Source organism: Monodelphis domestica, chromosome 7 (assembly GCF_027887165.1).
Source record: "Monodelphis domestica isolate mMonDom1 chromosome 7, mMonDom1.pri, whole genome shotgun sequence".
Classification (NCBI taxonomy): Eukaryota; Metazoa; Chordata; class Mammalia; order Didelphimorphia; family Didelphidae; genus Monodelphis; species Monodelphis domestica.
The window spans coordinates 79,933,394-79,945,777 of record NC_077233.1 but is presented as its reverse complement, the minus strand read 5'-3'; the positions used below and the strand labels follow the sequence as shown (position 1 = coordinate 79,945,777).

Genomic DNA, 12,384 nt, shown 5'->3' with positions numbered 1-12,384 from the left:
TGATAATTTACAAAAAAGTATGATTCTATTTTACAGGAATGATTAGATTATGATTCTGAAATTTTCCTTTCTTTCAAAGTTCATTGATTTTGATGTGGAAAGCACCTCAGAGGTCAACCAGTCAAAAGTCTCCATCTTATAAATGAGGAAACAATTTCAGAGGTCATTCAGCAGAGGTAGAATTTATACCCACATGTTCTATCTGGAGGGGAGAAGTTACTTTTGGGTTTCCATCTACACTTCTCTCTTAATCAGTCAGTCAACAAGCATTTATTAAACGCTATGTGCTAGGCACTGTGCTAAGGGCTGGGAAATAAAGAAAAATAAAAGACAGTCTTTGCTTTCAAGGAGCTCATAGTCTATCAAGGGAGACAACATGCAAACAAAATGTAAGAACAAGAGAAATACAAAATAGATGGGAAATAATCAATAGAGGGAGGAAAAATAAGGATTTTTTATTTGATCCTGGAGTGAAGGGTGTCCCTAGAGTTTATATAGCAGGGTGATAACATGATCAGATTTGTGTTTTTAAGATAATGAGTGGCTTATCTTAGAGGCAGCTGGATGACTCAGTGGAGAGAGCACTGGGTTCTGAGCCAGGAAGACCTGAGATCAAATCTGATTGCAGACAATAGCTGTGTAACCCTGGGTAGTTTGCCTCAGTTCATCATCTGTCAGATGACCAGAAGAGGACATGGCAATCTACTTAAATATATTTGCCAAGAAAATCCCAAGTGGTATCATAAGTCAGACACCACAGAACAATAACAAATAGCCTATGTTAGTTAGGATGATGGATCATTTGGTAGAGAAGATGGGGATGGACTGAAGTCAGAGACATCAATCAAAACATCATTATAATGGTCCTGACATGAGATGATGAGGGTCCACACCAGGATGGTGTCTGTATAAATGGAGAAAAGTTGAGGACTAGAGTCCTGAAACATGAATGGAATAGGATTACATCAAAACTACCAAGGATGAAGATGCATTTTGTATTTCAACTTTATGTTTCCATGATTTTATATATATGGAAACTCTGAATGAAGACTGCAACTCCTCTGTGAGTTATATAGTTTAATAGCTTGCCATGGACAAACATTTTGTCATCCATCTTTGAATTTTTTTGGTAATGCCTCTATGAATTGGGCTAGGCAGGTTCAAAGGCGACAGACATGCAATCTGTACTCAGCTTTCCTTGAAGTCTTTCGATGTTTCAAGGATTTGCCAGAGCTTGGACTTTGCTAGAAAAGCCTTGAAGTATCCATAATGAATACCACACCATAAAGAAGCACTAGAGTTTGATATTAGGAAAGGGTAAAAACATGTCTTTAGCTTTCATCTTCAGTCAAAGAATAGCTATTAAAACCCTGGCAAGCACAGGAATTGCAGAAAATGCACTATTGTAGATGGCTAAACAAATAAAATAATGCATACCTATGTATTTGAATCTCCTCATAATATGGTTTGTGAATTGTTTATATGTTGACATTGTATTTATTTTCTCTTCTAGATCTATGTTGACGGGATTGTACCCTCCGAGTTCTGGTACTATCATTATTAATGGCAAAGATATGCAGACACAGCTTGCTGCTATCAGGATGGAGATGGGTGTGTGCCCCCAATATGATGTCCTCTTTGATAACTTATCTGTTCGGGAACATTTATTGCTATTTGCTTCAATAAAGGCACCACTGTGGACAAAGAAGCAATTATATCAACAAGTCAATAAGTTAGTATTATTGCTCCCTTATTTCATTTTCCTTTGGTCAACAAAAATAATATTGAAGAGTATGTTTGGAAGTATGGGCTAAACTTTTGAGAAAGAGAATAAATTAAAGTCAATAAATATCCATTCTTAATGCTGCATTGAATAGGACCCATGGGGATTCAAAAGGACATTTTTGAACTAGCTGAGAAAAACATTTTTACTCATAAGGCAATTAAGGCATATTTACCCATAAGGCAATAAACTTAATTATTTAGGGTTATAAGGAGTAAGGAGAAAATTGAGATCACTGTGGTTCAGGATAGTCCTAATGGTTTTCACTGTAAAGAGGAAAGTTGAACTGGGTCTTGAATAATGGGAAAGATGAATAGATGTGTGAATAAGTGAGTGAATGAATTAAATAAAAAATTATTTCTTTTTTTGTGTGCAAAGTATCATGCTAAGTGCTAGGGATATAAAAACAGGGGAAACAGTCTCCATCCACATAGACTTTGCATCATAATTGAGGGAAAGTCTTGGGGTGATGACCAAGAAAAGATTCTTTTTTCCTCGTAAGTTGCAAGGATTTTGAACAGAACAATAGGGTAGTCTCTTCATTACTGCCCAGAGGTGAGAATAGGGTTGACTTGATTAAAGTTCTTAGAGCAAGAGGTAGGAGGGTAGAGGGCATACACCTGCCTCAGGAAAGAAAATAGCTTGGATGAAGATGGAGATGCCAGGTTCTTGAGAGGTCAGAGCTAAATGGCTTAAATCCTCTAGGTTATGGCTGGATTTTATGAGTTAGTGAAGAAAAAGGAGGGTGTATCACAAGGGAAAAGAAGGCTACTAATTTGTACTCCTGATGGAAGTGTTCACTGTAGCTGTTAAATATAGCAAAATTTAAAATTCTTGAGACCAATGTGATGTAAAAGGGAGGAACTTGACTACTCTGTGGGATCATCATTTTCACCATCTCAAAAATGTCAGTGCAGCAGCGATGTCATTAACAATGGAGCCACAGGGGTTGGGATATTTTGTCATGTGTAAAATCATTTTTATTGTATTTCTGGCCCTTGTTTTGGCTTGGAAAAGACTTTTAAATGACATTTGTCTGCAGTTAGCTGAATGCTGTCATACATACCAATCATCTTAACCCACAGTTTGCCTTCTCCATCAAGAGCATGGACTTCAGTAGCAGTATAAGAGATTTAGGTCACACCAAGGAAAGACCTTCCTGGCATTATTGGCTATTGAGCATTGGAGTACTGGAGCAAATGACTGAGGAAGAAGAGGAAATCTTTTCTGAAACAATAATAGATATGAAAGTTTCTGATATGAACTTTTTGATATGAAAGTGCTCTTCAGCCTCAGTATTGTATTATTTCTATCCCTATTAGCTATTGATATGTGTTTTAATGATTCAAGATCCATTCTAGGTTAATGAACTTTATAAATTTGATTTAGACTTCAGAATGATAAAACCAAACAGAATGAGATGAGACAAAATTTTGCTTAATACTCTATATTTATTTCAGCAATAATGTTCCTAATATGACCAAACACAGATCCAGGATGGAGGCAGATGTGGCTAGAAAGTAGTTCATAGGGAACCCTGTTTACCACCCTCTCTCCCCCCAAAACAACCCCCAAACCAAAATCCTCATGGCTGTAATGGGCTACAAACTCAAAAATAGTCACCCAGTCAATAAACATGTATTTTGTATCTACTATGTGCATGGCACTGTGCTCTGTATTGGTGATACAAATACCAAGAAGGAAACAATTGTCAAAGGAGATTATATTTGAGACTTTGTTAATAATATTCAAGGATTTATAGATTATTGTATTCTTTCTTGTTTAGACCACATATGGGGCATGTTATCTACTTATTTAGTGATATTTTAGAAGGAACACTCAAGATCCTGATCCAGAGGAGAATGATCAGGATTGAAGGGAATTGGAAAGCATGCAATGCATAGATTTGCTGAATAAAGTAGGGTTTCTTTTGAGACTAGGGAAGAGAAGACTTAGATGGAGACATGAACTATATCTTCAGATATTTAAATAGTTGTTATGTATAAGAAGGGTTAGATTTGTTCCGTTTGGTCCCAGAAGCCAGAACAAAGACTTTTTTGTTGAAGTTATAGAGATATAGTTTTGGATTCATTCAGAAAAAGAAAAATATCAGCAGTTAAAATTATACAAAATTGGACTAGGTTCTTTCAGGCATATTAGAGACCTTCATCTCACTGGAGGTCTAACTTGTCAGAGATGATAATAGGATTTCTATTTTGAACAATAAGCATTTATATAATATCTATTTTATGCCAGAAACTGTGCTAAGTTCTTTACAAATATTATCTCATTTGATCCTCATAATCACCTTTTGTGTTAGGTGATATTATTATCTTCAATTACGATGAAGGAAATTAAAGTCAAGAGAGTTTCTCAGGGTCACACAGCTAGTAATTGTCTGAGGCTACACTTGATATTAGATCTTCATGACTCCAGGTTCAGTGCTCTATCTAGCACTATTCAGTGCTCTATGCCACCTAGCTGACTCTATTTTTGTTATAAGTTGGACTAGATGACTTTTAAATTCTCCTGTGTAATCATACACGTTGAATTGGAAGAGACTTAGAGGTCATCATCTAAACCAAAATTTTCATTTTATAGATGATGAATCCAGACATCAGAGAGGGTAAATGATTTCCTGGAGGTCACATAGATAAGATGTCAGAAACTGAATTTTTAATTCATGCAATCTGAATTCAATTTAGTGCTCTTTCCATTGAATCATGTAAGAATGATTCTTATTTATCAACTTTGCTAACAACAGTGTAATGCATGGGAGACTACTGTCATGATAAGATTTGTTGTCTTCATAAGTTAACCAATCTGGAGAAATTTAGTTGAGGTATGCATGGGGTTCTACATTTGTTTAATGCTCCACAAACAACTGAACTACCTATTTTTTAAGATCATGATTTATGTCTCAAGTTTATGCCACCTGGCTTCCTCTATTTTGATTTAAAATTGTATTGCCTGTATTTTTGAGGAGGAAAAGAGTCTTCCTTCTTTCTGAAATATCATTAAGTGACTAGTGCTTCATTTCAGTCTTAGCCAAAGCAATTCTCTTTTGAGGGCTTGGGGAGAGATGACATTTAAAAAGTGATCCTCTTTCTAGGAATCCACAGAATAACAAATTTGGAAACTATGCCAGAGTCCATGTAATTCAATTGGCAGCTGGACAAGAATCCCCTCAACAACATACTCAACAACTGTTCTTCTAGCCATTGTTTCAAGAACTCCAGTGAGAAAGAATCTATTAGCCTAGAGACATCCTGAGGCAATACTTTCCATTTTATTAAAAAAGATATGCTCTGCAAATAACAGTGGAATTTTCCTAACAATAGTAGACATATTCATTTATTTTCCCAATTTTACTTGTTTGGAGCAGAGTTTAGTGGAAAGTGTGCTGGATTTTGAGATGAACTCTGTCAATTTGTAAGTTCCAATAAAATGAGTTACTTTTATATTATGATATTATCACCCAAATTGGTCCTTGATTTTATACAGGTAAACATATGCATCCCAACTGTATATACGTGAAATCACCATTGTGATTTCCTCAGGATAGGGAACTCTCATACATAAATTCCCTTCACAAATATAGATAAGCAATTCTGTAATGTAAAGTCAAAAAGAATTATATAGGGGCACTGAAAAGTTAAGTGATTTGTACAGAGTCACATGGGCAGTAAGTAGAAAAGGTAGGAGGTTTTCCAATTCTGAGGCCAGCATTTTATCCACTACATCACATTGTTTTTCTTTAATTACCTAAACATAAGTAATTGGCAAAGTAAAATTTTATAGTTCACTTTCACTTTTAAAATGAAAAAAGAATAAGAGCCATTCCTCATTTGATAAATGATTTAAGGATATGAAGAGACATTTCTCAAGGGAAGAAACCCAAGATATTTATAAGAATAAGTGTTAAGATTCCTGCTAATTGGAGAACTGAATATTAAAGCAATTTTGAGATATCCCACTTCAACCATCAGTTTGGTAAAGATGACAAAGAGAAATGATAAGTTTTTGGGAGGCTGTGGGCAAAAGCACATGGATGCAATGCTTGTGTCAGTGAATCAAGACAAGCATTCTGGAAAGCAATTTGAAATTAAAGACAAAAAGTTAACAAACAATGAATTTCTTTTAGCTGAGACATACCACTGGTAGATCTATACCCAAAAGAAATCAATAAAAAGAAAAAAATACTTTATGTACAAAAGTAATTCCAGCCACTTTTTTTTTGTAGTGGCAACCCTCCACTCCAAAACAAACTTTAAACTACAGAGAAAACTATCAATTAAGGAATAGCAGAATAAATTGTAGTATAAGAAAGTTATGAAACACTCTTGTGTTGTAAGAAATGGGCAAATGGATTATTTCAATGACATAAGGAAAACTTTGAATCAACTGATGCCACATGGAGTAAATAGTTACAGTAGAACTATTTATAAGTTCAATATTACAAAAAAGAACACTTTTGAAAATGTTAATACACTGATAAAGAATGAAATGAGCCAAACTAGGAAACTTTATAACAACCACATAATTAAGAGAAACAAAGACTGAAAGCTGGCAAAGTGATGATTAATACAATGAAAATGTATGATTCCAGAGAAACAATGATGAAGCATTCTAGTCACTGCTTGAGAGAGATGTGATAGATATAGAGTGTGGAATCAGATATATGGGCTTTTCTTTAAACCTCTACCTTCAATTCCAGAATCAGTACTTTGTATTAGTTCCAAGGCAGAAGAGTGGTATGTCAGACCAGTGATGGTGAACCTTTTAGAGAGGTAAGTGAGGTTCTCAGGCACAAGTGGAGAGCGATGGGGTAGCAGCCTGACCCCTACTTCTCTCTAGCTTTCTAGTAATGAACTCTTGTGAATTCTGTGCTGGGGCAATGGCATGTATGCCCACAGAAAAGGCTCAGAGTTCCCCTTCTGGCATGTGTACCATAGATTCACCACCATGGGGCTAGATAGTAGGGTTTAAGTGACTTGCCCAGGATCACAGAGCTAATAAGCATCTGAAGCCAGATTTGAACTTGGGACCTCCCCTCTTTAGACCTGGAAGCATATGCTTTTGTATAACAGCTATTAAGGGAATTTGTTTATGCATATTTGCTACATGGAATTTTTTATTTTTAATAGGGTAGAAATGAGAAAGAGGAAAAGTAATTATCTGTTTATTAAAAAATTGAGAGGTGAGAAGGAACTACAGATGTGGAGTGTTGCATACACTTTCAGATGAAGTTACTATATTAATTTTGCTTTATTATTTTACTGTGTCATAAGAGACCCCAGAGAGAGGAGAGCAGTAATCTGGTAATGTTTATAATATGAAATAAAGCATATGAAAGTTTTTTTAAAAGTGAAAGAAACATGTGGTAGACTCGATATCTGGTTATACCTCAGAAATATTTCCTTCCCCTTTCTCCCAGTTCTATGACCTCAGTTTTGTTGCTACAGTTGAATCCAAGAAATCAAGTTAAAAAAGAACATTAAGTGTAGAGTATATGTTAATTTAACTATTTTTCAAAGCAAAAAAAAAGACCCTATAAGAATAAAACGGAATTTGTAAGAGTATATGGTGCTATCTCTACTCTCTCTAATAGTGGGTATTTAGAACTTCAGACAACTAAATTTCTATCAGTGATGGCATGGACTTGTTGAATGGTTAATTAGAATATGTGAAGATGTATCTGTCTAGGTAGAACAAATTCTAATTTCAGCTTTCTTCTAGAGATATCCATTTGGTCATATTGAATGTCATACTTCAATATCCTGGAGTATAATTTGGCTTTACAATGTAGATAATAGATTAGCAAATTGGACCCACTAGAAGGCACTAATGGAATCAAAATAACCATTATGAGAGGCAATGAAATAACATAATGGATTGGCTGCACCTATAATGAAAGTTAAGCTTTGCTTAGAAAATAATGGAGATAACTGAGGAATCTCAGATTCAAGGAATGAACATTTTAGTATGCTGATGCAAAATATCTTAGTATATTTCTATCCACATGATTTGGGGAAAACTACTTTAACTAGTAGAGCTGGTGGTCATATCATCACATCCATTCATCCATTCACCTTTGAGAAAAATTTTAGCATCTTTTCTGTGCAGGGTACCTTCTTATCGTACACAAACAAGAGTCCCAGAGAATGAGAAATCATGGGTGGGTTTTTGTGCTACCTGAGCCATTGAAAAGAGTTTGGATCATGGATCTATTGAAGCATAATAATTACTATTTAAAGAATGACAGGGAACCCAGGGTACATACTATCATAAACTAATTTGCTGAAAATTTTTGGGGTCTTTAATGAGCAGTTAATGCATTCATGTTTATTAATTAAAAAACTATTTTTGTAGAAAAATGAATATTTACCAATAACCAAAGTATTAATTAACTGCTTACATGTAGAACTGGTGATTTCTAAGTGAAGACAAAAGACATAATACATTGCTTACTGATGGGCTACGCTGCTGTCAATTCAATTATGACATCTTTCACTATTTGTTTATTTCTTCATTTATTAATTAAGAATCATTAAAGGTTACTATGTGCTAGTGCTGAAGATATAGAAAAATGATGTACAGGTATGATATATATCTCTAGTAGAGCATTGAATGCAATTATATGGCAGATATAAGACAGATTGGGATGAGTATAACTATGGTACAGAATATTATACAAGACAGTTATGTAGGGGTGTAGGAAATGAAATCAGTGAAAGAAAGCATTATTTATGATAGAGTTGTCCTGGAAGGATACCTGGAGGATGTGTTAGCTGAATTGAGTCTTAAAAGTTGGGTGGAAATGCAAAAGATGGAATTGTGGGAGGTAGGACAGTCAAGGCATAGTAAATGTGTTGAATATATATACAATGGATGGTAATATGTGACTATAGCATAATAGAGGGCCATAACTTGAAATAAGGGTTGGAAAGTTTGTAAATTCCCGGGCTGTGGATGCCAAGTTAAAAGGCTTAAGTTTTATTTTGTTTTATTGAGAAATATTAAAAGGCCTTGGTAAAAATATTAACAATCAGATTTGTACATAAAGATAATCTGATAATTTGTTGAAATCAACAGGTATGTATTTTTAAAATTTAATTTATTTTTCTCAATTACATGTAAAAACAATTTTAACATTCATTTAATAACTTTTGGATTCCAAATTCCCTTCCTTTCTCCTCTTTTCCTCCTCAAGAAGGCAAGCTAAATATAGATTATACATGTATAGTCAAGCAAAACATTTTTATATTAATCATTTAAAAAAGATAACAGAGACCCCCCCAAAAGACAATGCCAAGAGAAATCCAAGAAAAATAAGGGCATTGAAAAGTATGTTTTGGTCTATATTCCAATTCTATTATTTCTGTCTAGATGGGTAGCTTTTAAAAAATCATAAATCCTTCAGAATTGTCTTTGGTCATTGTATTGCTAAGAATAGCTAAATTGATCATTGTACAGTATTGTTGTTACTGTATACAATAATCTCCTGACTTTGCTCACTCCAAGCTACACATCAGTTCATATAAGTCTTCCCAGATTTTTCTGAAACCATCCTGTTCTTTATTTCTTATAGCAAAATAGTATTCCATCACAATCATATAACACAATTTGCTTAGCCATTCCCTAATTGATGGTCCTCCCCTCATTTTCCAATTCTTTGCTACCAAAAAGAGCTGCTATACATATTTTTAAACATATATAACATTTCCCTTTTCCTGTTTTCTCTTTGGAATACAGACTTAGCACTGGTATTGCTGGGTCAAGGGGATGTACAGTTTTATAACCCTCTGAGCAAGGTTCCTAATTGTTCTCTAAAATGGTTGGATCAGTTCATGACTTCAACAAGAATGCATTAGTGTCCTAATTTTTCCACATTCTCTCCAGCATTTGTCCTTTTCCTTTTCTGGTCAGAATTGTTTTAACTTGCATTTCTTTAATCAATATGATTTAGAGTAGATTCTCATATTTCATATGAGAATAGATAACTTTGATTTCTTAAACCATTTTTCAATTGGGGAATGATTTGTATTCTTACAAATTTGATTCCATTATCTATATAATTGAGAAACGAGGCATTTATTAAAGAAACTTGCCTTAAAATTTCTTCCCAAAGTTTCCTGTTTTCCTTCTAATCTTGACTGCTGTGAGTTTTCAACAAGCATTCATTAGTCCTTTCTATATGGAAAGCAATGTGCTAAGCAACAGAGGTGTAATAGATTTAAAACACCTGAACGGATCTAAGAAGTCACCTAGGCTTATTCTGAATGCGGGAACTCACTCTACCAATGTATGCCGGCACCTTTTCTAGGATTTCTTGTTATGGAGTGTTGCCTAAAGCACTGAGAAGTTAAGTGATTTGCCTAGGACCATATTGTCAGTATGTGTCAAAGGACCCACTTGAGCTTAATTCTTCCTAGCTTATAGCTACCATATATAAGAGGCAGCTAAGTGGAATAGTGCTATATTGCACAGGCTCTTGTGTTAAGATTTGAAATCAAATCTTTTTTTATTTAGTAGCTGGGTGATACTGCAGAAGTCACTTAATCTCTGTCTGCCTTAAGTTCCTCAACTTTAAAATGGGAATAATAATAGCAACTATCTTCCAGAGTTGTGATAATCAAATAAGATAATTAAGTAAAGTGCTTAGGATAGTACCTGGCATATAGGAGATGCTTTATAAGTGTGTTGATTCTATTAACTGATTTAAAATATAAGGAAATAAATACCATGAAATAAAGTAACTTCCTTTTGGTCACAAAGTGACTACATTTTAGAGTCAGAATTTGAGCTTAGTTTCCTCCCAGTTTCAGAGACAGCACTCAGTCCTTCATAGAGTACTAACTCTCAACTATAGACTACTGAATTGTAAGGAGACATTTAAAAATGGAAAAGAGCAATGTTAGCATTTTGTGGTTCATAGTGATAAACTTTTTCCTATTCTAGAACCCTTCAAGATGTGGAGTTAACCCATCACCAACACAAGCACGTCAGAACTCTCTCTGGAGGAATGAAAAGAAAACTCTCAATTGGTATTGCCTTTATTGGAAACTCAAATGTTGTTGTTCTAGATGAGCCTACCAGTGGTGTGGATCCTTGTGCCCGCCGGGGCATATGGGATATTTTACTGAAGTATCGAGCAGGTAGGAAATGAGCACCATTCTCCTTTTTTTGATCAGAGAAGGTATTTGTATATTGCAAGGCAAAGATAATCATTCATAGGGACATTTTCACAGAGAGATTAAATAGAGAAATATGTGTTATATGATAACGTGCTTTCTGGGGGGGGGAATGAATAAAATTTTGGATATAACCAACTTTAAGAGTATAGGTCTCCCAAAAGACAACCTTCTTGGGATTATTATTCATTACACAATCTAATTTATTCTTCCCTTATTCAATTCTGATCCCAGCCCATGCTACCTATGCATCTGAGATCGGAATTTCATTAATGTAGAGAAATCCCAGGTAAGGAAACTCCTACTAATGCAAGATAACAGCTCTCTTACAATATGACAAACAAGGAAATAGAGATTATATGGTATGTACAACCTCTGCTGTAATAGCTGCTGTCTTGGTGAGGGAGGAGGATTGAAAGGGAGGAAGAGATCATGGATTAAAACTGTGAGAAAATGTGTGTTGAAAAAAATATATGTAATTGGGAAAAATAAAAATTAACACTTTTCCTTCAACTTAGAGTCTTAGTTGCTTAGAACAACAAAAAAGTTAAGTGGTTTGCCTATAGTCATGCAGCCGGTATGGGTCTGAGGCAGTTTTTGAATCTAAATGTTCCTAGTAAGGAGAGTGGCTTTCTATAAAATCTCTAAATTTTCAAACAAATTTATTATTATAATCATCTATTCCACTCTCAGCAACTTTAGAATATAGGATAAGGAATCAGGAACTGGAGAGAAAGCAGGACACAGGAACAAGGAGGAACCATTAAAAGTAAATTATATTGGGGGCAGCTAGGTGACTCGGAGGATAGAGAGCCAGGTCTAGAGACAAGAGGTCCTGGATCAAATATAACCTTAGCTACTTCCTAGCTATGTGACTCTGGGTAAGTCACTTAACCCTCCTTGCTTAGCTCTTATTGCTCTTCTGCCTTGGAACCAATACACATTATTGATTGTAAGATGGAAGGTGAGGGTTTGAAAAAATAAATTGTACTTTTTAAAGACTAAGCACCTTTGATCCCAAGAATTTTGGGATTGAGAAAACTCTGTCATGCAAAAATTTCTATAAGTGGAAGCATTGTACTAAATGGCTTGTGGTGGGTCCTTTCAAACTCTAAGGTATTCTCTCACTTTCTTGCTCTGGAAAACTCATTTCTCCCATTTACATGCAAACTGACAAGCATGAGAAGTTAACATGACATGATGTCTGAGGATTCATCAGAATGACAGCCAGCAACCTAGATAAATAGAAGGCAAATTGAGAGAGAAAGAAAATTCTCTTCCAAGATTCCTTCTCCATCCAGCATTAGTTTCTCTTGCTGCCTAATAAATAATTTTTTATTATGAGAGGGTTCATTTTGAGAGAATGCTATCTGAATTGTTGTAGGATGGACATTTCTGAAAATACAC

At 34.9% G+C, this 12,384-nt stretch overlaps 1 protein-coding gene across 1 annotated transcript in view; it reads left to right on the top strand.

Moving 5' to 3' along the window:
- The window catches only part of ABCA13 (ATP binding cassette subfamily A member 13), a 497,021-nt gene that overhangs the window by 232,205 nt on the left and 252,432 nt on the right, over positions 1-12,384 (top strand). The window contains 2 exon segments of the mRNA XM_056806268.1: positions 1,514-1,732; positions 10,745-10,941. Of these exon segments, the coding sequence (XP_056662246.1) occupies positions 1,514-1,732; positions 10,745-10,941 (416 nt within the window).